At 40.2% G+C, this 6,263-nt stretch overlaps 1 protein-coding gene across 1 annotated transcript; it reads left to right on the top strand.

Moving 5' to 3' along the window:
• The first annotated feature begins 433 nt into the window (after window positions 1-433).
• Window positions 434-4,547, top strand: LOC306754860 (dual specificity protein phosphatase 7-like). The gene is made up of 3 exons (XM_079238965.1): window positions 434-1,125; window positions 1,856-2,284; window positions 3,010-4,547. Exons 1-3 carry the CDS (start codon window positions 756-758, stop codon window positions 3,309-3,311), a joined length of 1,101 nt encoding a protein of 366 aa, XP_079095091.1. The 5' UTR covers window positions 434-755; the 3' UTR covers window positions 3,312-4,547.
• Window positions 4,548-6,263: the final 1,716 nt, after the last annotated feature.

Genomic DNA, 6,263 nt, shown 5'->3' with positions numbered 1-6,263 from the left:
CCCTTTGTTTCATGGTCTATCCATGTTACCAGTAACAACTGGTGACTAAATTTCAACAAAGGAGACTAACATTACAGTAATAGAGCATGGTTATGCAGGACAATGGAGTCCCACCTTCTTTTCACAGTGGTGTGTAACCTATTAAGGGAATACCAGCCTGGTTGTATGTCACCAACACCACGCGTGGCTCGTATTTGTTAAAGTCATTCCAAACCTTCCACAGCCACTAAAAAAAACGAGTGGTCCAGTTTTAGAGATTTCACAATTATTTCATTGAGACTTACAAAACTTTGTGATATTTCTGCTATGACTTTAAATAGTAAGAATCAAACTCCTCCCTCTTGAGTTGCTCTTCTGACAACTAAAAAAAAAAAAAAAACCTCCCAATGCATCGGAATGGTAAACTGAATGTGCATGTTGGATCCTGGTACGACGCAAAGAAGCTGAAGTTGCTGAGAAGATTACAGGCAATAATACAGAAAAAAAAAAAAGTATATTTGTTTACAGGGTCTACGGTAACTCTTCGGACTTACTGGGACAGGTCGGACTCTGACTGATGGAAAGAGAGAGGAGGGAAAAAAAAAAGTGGAAATCTCTTCACTCAAACCGAAGCGCGATGCACTGGCGGGGCAGCGTTTGACGCTTCTCCTCTTCTCTTCTCTTTTCTAACAAACACAACAGCTGAAATGTTGGTTCTCGTCGCTTGATGGACTGAAGTGTTTGGCGCTTGCATGTAGCATGATATTAAGTGCGATATGTCTAATGCGACGCCGAGCAAAAGCGTGGAATGGCTGCAACTCGAGTTAGAGTCCGGGAGCACTTCGCTGCTTCTGCTGGACTGCCGTTCACACGAGCTTTATGAATCATCCCACATAGAGACCGCCATAAATCTGGCCATGACGGGACTGATGCTCCGAAGGTTCAGAAAGGGCAACATACCCATCCAAACTATCATTCCCAAACACGAGGATAAGGAGAAGTTTGGGAGACGGTGCAAGACGGACACGGTCGTCGTGTACGATGAGTCCTCCGTAGGCTGGCCGGATAGCGGAGCTCCGGCGACGGTGTTGTTCCTCCTTCTTCAGAAACTATGGGAAGACGGCTGTAAAGCCTACTATCTGGAAGGTAAATACCTTTTCTGTTAATATACCCTAAGAAGAACTTGAATGCAACGCGACTGAAAGATGTGTATCGAAAGGTAGAAAGGGAAAGGTAGACTATCTGTTTTCCACAGCACACTTAAACAAAGTAAGTTTTGACAGTGAATGCCACATTTGGCATTCTTAGAAAACATATACTAATAAAGTTTTAATTGAATTAATTACATAACTGGTTGAAGAGCCATAAGTTTAATACTCGACACACGTTTTTATGTTACATGTTGGGCGTTTATATTATTATTATTATTATTATTATTATTATTATTATCATTATTATTATTATCATTATCATTATTATTATTATTATTATTATTATTATTATTATGGGCTGAAGTTAATCTTGTGTCGTTGTGGTTGAAAAAGTTTATGTCACTACTGAGATTCTGAATTAAAATTCCAAAATGGCTGCGGCATGTTTAGCTCCAGCAGGAACAGACATGCATTTCATGAATGGCCCGTTTGGGGAGTGTGTGTGTGTGTGTGTGTGTGTGTGTGTGTGTGTGTGTGTGTGTGTATGTGAGTGTATGTGAGTGTGTGTGTGTGTGTGTGTGTGTGTGTGTGTGTGTGTGTTTGGTGGCGGCTGGAGTTTGCCTTACAGTGATCTTTCGTTTCTGTTACAAATATTATGAGATTAATATAGAAAATATAAGTATACACGGTTGGTTTAACGAAGTTGTGTTTGGGTTCTTGTCCAGGTGGTTTTGTAAAGTTCCACACAGAGTATCCAGAGCATTGCGAAACCCTCCTGGACAGCTCCTGTCCCAGTTCATCTCCACCAATGTCTGTAATGGGCTTTGGAAATCTCCGGATCAGCTCGGACTGCTCCGACGGGGAGTCCGATCGAGAACCTGGCAGTGCCACAGAGTTTGAGGAGAGCCCCATCACCAGCAATCAGCCTGACTTCCCTGTTCAGATCCTACCTTACCTTTACCTGGGCTGTGCCAAAGACTCCACCAACCTAGATGTGCTGGGGAGGTACAACATCTCCTACATCCTGAATGTCACACCCAATCTCCCCAACATGTTTGAGCATGACGGCCACTTCAGGTACAAACAGATCCCCATTTCGGACCACTGGAGTCAGAACCTGTCCCAGTTCTTTCCAGAGGCAATATCATTTATTGGTAAGAAAGTCAACATCTGCTTTAGCTGGACATAAACTAATTTTTTTTTTTTATGTATGTATGCATTTTTCATACAAGCATTGTCTTGTAAACTCTATGTCTAATTGGGCTGAACACTGTTTTGTAAAGTCAGCTGTGAGGGAATTCACAGATAATCTAATCATATTTTATCATGAATTGAGAATCAGGAATCACAGAATAGTTTAACTGAAAATGAATGGGATTTTGAGGTATGTTGAAGTTTGATGGGTTGGTTAGATGGCTGGTGTCAGTTGCACTACTTCAACATGGCGCAACAACAGATAAACTTTGACGTCTTTGTTGTTACTTGTCAGTGTGATGCTTTTAGTTTTGCTTTTGATTTGGTGTTTCTTACCATGAAGGCACATGAAACCACAGCTCTTCACTTGTTTGTTCTGTGGTTGCTATGGGTATGTCGTGGACTACTTTCTTAATAGGTTCAGAGGCAGAAAGAGGAAGGAAATGCTGTTTCCACTCCCTTGGAGTGTGTTTGATTCTAGGTTTACAAGTCAAAAATTGTTTGCTGATATCTGATATGAGCCTAAAAGTATAATGCAAAGTTTTCTTGTGAGATGAAGAGTTTCTCTCTGAAAACTAAGAGCTAGATCCTCACAGGCTTATGCTATGGAAAGTGTTGCTTCAGTCAGACTTTTTAAACCTTAAGCAGACATATACAGACATCTGTTTTCTCTTTTTTCTTAAAGATGAAGCTCGATCAAAGCGGTGCGGCATCCTGGTCCACTGCCTGGCTGGGATCAGCCGCTCAGTCACAGTCACGGTTGCCTACCTGATGCAGAGACTCAATCTCTCTCTAAATGATGCTTATGACTTTGTCAAGAGGAAGAAATCGAACATTTCCCCAAACTTCAACTTCATGGGTCAGCTCTTGGACTTTGAGAGGACTCTGGGGCGGCACACTCCCTGTGATAACCGTTCCACCAGCGAAGAGCAGCTCTTCTTCACCACACCGACTAATCACAATGTCTTTCAGCTGGAGTCCACATGAGGAGTGTTTTGTTTTCTTTTGTTTTTATTGTGGGGGGAGGTTGTTGCTGTTTTTTGTTTCCTGTGGTGTCTCTTCGGGTTTCTGAGGCTGTCAGATGCCTAACATGCTGACACAAGCAGTATGTCAGTCACAGTCTTCTGAACCAAAAGGAACCACACTGATCTGTTAAAAGGAAGAGCGCTCACATGCAGACAACAAGCTCCAGTTTCAATGCCTTAATATCAAACGCGAGGAAGAGTTTTGCTCTCCAGCACTCATGGCATTAACGAATGATCATGTACAGCCAAACTGCAGGAAATCTCATAATATCCCTAATAACTCTCAAACTGCTATTTGACTGTTATTTGTTATTCAGCAGCTATAAAATGAATGGTTTTGTATCTTTCATTTATTAGTCATGAAAATTGCCTTGATGGTCTAAAATGATTCTTTGGCCAATCTGAGTTTTTTCTGCGGACCAATTCAAGATGTTTTGGTACTCTAGTCAAGGGATATAAGCTACCATACTCATCATGCTTTTGGTATTTGTACAGTTTTTTTTCTCCTGATGGCTATTTACATTTGCCACAGAGAGCTTTCTTTTGCTTTTACACAACATACCTTTATTAATATCTGGTAACAATTAACAGTCTTTGAATACAAGCTTGAGTGGGAAATAGTTTGCATGTGTTTAAACTGTGATCATTTCCCTCAAAATATCACAGTGTAATTATATTCATTTACACAAGCCCCTCCAACACACCCTGTTGCATATAACTGCATTATTTACAAAGGATTTTGTTCCACCAAGGGACATGTTGCTGAGGCCTTGGCCATTCCTTCATAGAAAACTGGGCTAAATGTCAGTCACCATGTTGAGGTAAAATGCTATAAGACTGGCTTTCTCCGCAGCTGAAATGTGTGTATGAATGGATGTCCACTGTATCTTTTTTTAACTTTGACACTCTTCAGCCTGCAGCTACTCCTCGTGGCACGATGTTACAGGAGACACAACGTGTAATTAGCTGTTCTCGTCTTTGCCAGTCTCATCTCGGAACGAAGTGATGAGTTTTGATGTAAGACAAAATGAAAGGAAGCAAGTTAGACTTGTGTGTTCTTATCTCAACGAGAGACACTTTCAGGGATTTTTTTTCTTTTTACAAGGCGTCTGTATGTCATCTTTGCCTCTTAAAGTACACCCAAGGGCTGTCCTGTTTGTCATTTTTTTTAAAAGATGTACATGAATTGTGGTTTTTATGGGGGGCATTTTCTGTAAATCATGAAGGATATGGAATTGACCCTATTTGCAACCTTATGTATAGCATATATAAAGCTAAAAGTCCAAGGCATTCTGTACAAATTTATACAGCAAATATATTGTATATTTTTACTGGAGCATCATTTGTTTGTCTTTTGCTTTAACTTTTCACTAAAAGTCCACGGTGTAGTTTGTTAAACAAAAGCAGTTTTGTGGTTGAGTCATAACCAAAGAGTGCTCAGAGGATTGTTCTGTCCGACCCCAACGCTGTAGGTGTGGCCAGTTGCCTGCTTTCTGTCTGATCCGATGCCTGACTTCCTGTCTCCTACGGGCTCCCTGACACAAAGACAAGTGACAAGGCCAGATCTGTCAATACCACACTGCAGACACACCCAGCAGCAGTCACTCAAACAACACTTAAAGGAAGAGGAAGATGACACAGCACTTACTTCACCGCGTACAAGACTTCCAACAGCTCCCCGTTGCAACTTGAGGATTCAGAGTAGAATTTGAATTAGGTGCTGCCCAAAAGCTGATCAACGGTTGTTTTATTGTTTATTTTGTAACAAATAGTCCCAATTACTGCCTTTATAAATGTAATATCTGGTATTCTTTTTAAAAAGAGTATTTAAAAGCACCCAGAACTCTCACATCTGTGTTGTTAAAGTAGCTGTGATGTTTTTTTTAGCTGTTTTTAAGCTACTTCGCAGCACAACCTCATATTCAAGTATTGATCATTGTATCCACAAAACACGTAATCAGGGCAAGGCAGTGTAAGTTTTTAATCCAGAGACTGGATTCAAAGAGAAAAAAATTGTCAAATTTAATTTAAAAGAACTAATTAGAGCAAACTTGAGGATTTCTGGTAGGTTGTTTCAGATGTTAGCAAAATAAAAACTAAAAAAAAAACAACCTGAACCTACTTGATCCTGGGATGGAAATCTTGGTGGCTCATGTGGCGTCAGAAGGTCTGATATAGATTAGTCATTAATTAATTAATGTCACAGTTGCACCTTTTTAATGCCATTTTCTACCTTTTGGACAAAATATCACACATTTGCTCTGTTCTTTCCTTTTCTTACTCTATTTAACCAATAACATCTGGTTGCTGAAGAAATATGCTCTTTCTTTGGCTGCGTTTTCTACACTTTCATGAAAAGACGAGGAAAGCTCCATTCCTTTGAAGCTTTTTTTTCTCGTCTTGGAAATTTATTCATTTCTTCTTCTCCAGTTGACAGAAAAATGCATTGATTCCCTTACCTAGGAAAACAAGAGGTTCCCTTGGAGGAAAAAAAGTTGTTGGATTTGATTGACTGTAGGTGCAGTCTCTATATTTAGTGTGCACCAACCTTTTACAGTCTAATAACTGTCACAACTGGATGACTTAAATGCTAAAAGTGTTTAAGCTTCAGCTTCTGGGTTGAGAGGAGTGAGGATTTCATAGTAAAAGTAAAACCTTCCAACTTTTCGAGTAGCATGAAGAGACTTGCCTGCTAACACCTTGCAGTTGCAATGAAAAGCCTGTTGAATGATGGGTTTTCCAACATGACTGAACCTGGCAAACCACATACCTGCTGGGCAAACCTGTGATTAGGTCTGAAAAAAAAACACAGCCAAGATAAGGTAATGGGTAGCTTCAGTGCCTGGGGTTGATGCCGTAAAGCATTAATCATAAAGATCTTATCTGTAAGACATTCTGTACATTTAAGGTTTTA

The sequence above is a fragment of the Telmatherina bonti genome, assembly GCF_933228915.1.
Source record: "Telmatherina bonti genome assembly, chromosome: 4".
Classification (NCBI taxonomy): domain Eukaryota; kingdom Metazoa; phylum Chordata; class Actinopteri; order Atheriniformes; family Telmatherinidae; genus Telmatherina; species Telmatherina bonti.
This window is presented reverse-complemented; position numbering and strand designations above follow the sequence as displayed.

Bases quoted from the DNA above. Each gene is read 5' to 3' on its own strand.
- LOC306754860 (XM_079238965.1), top strand. From the start codon at position 756: ATGTCTAATGCGACGCCGAGCAAAAGCGTGGAATGGCTGCAACTCGAG. The intron at 1,126-1,855 runs GTAAATACCTTT...GTTCTTGTCCAG, and splicing joins TAAAGCCTACTATCTGGAAG to GTGGTTTTGTAAAGTTCCAC. The intron at 2,285-3,009 runs GTAAGAAAGTCA...TTTTTCTTAAAG, and splicing joins AGAGGCAATATCATTTATTG to ATGAAGCTCGATCAAAGCGG.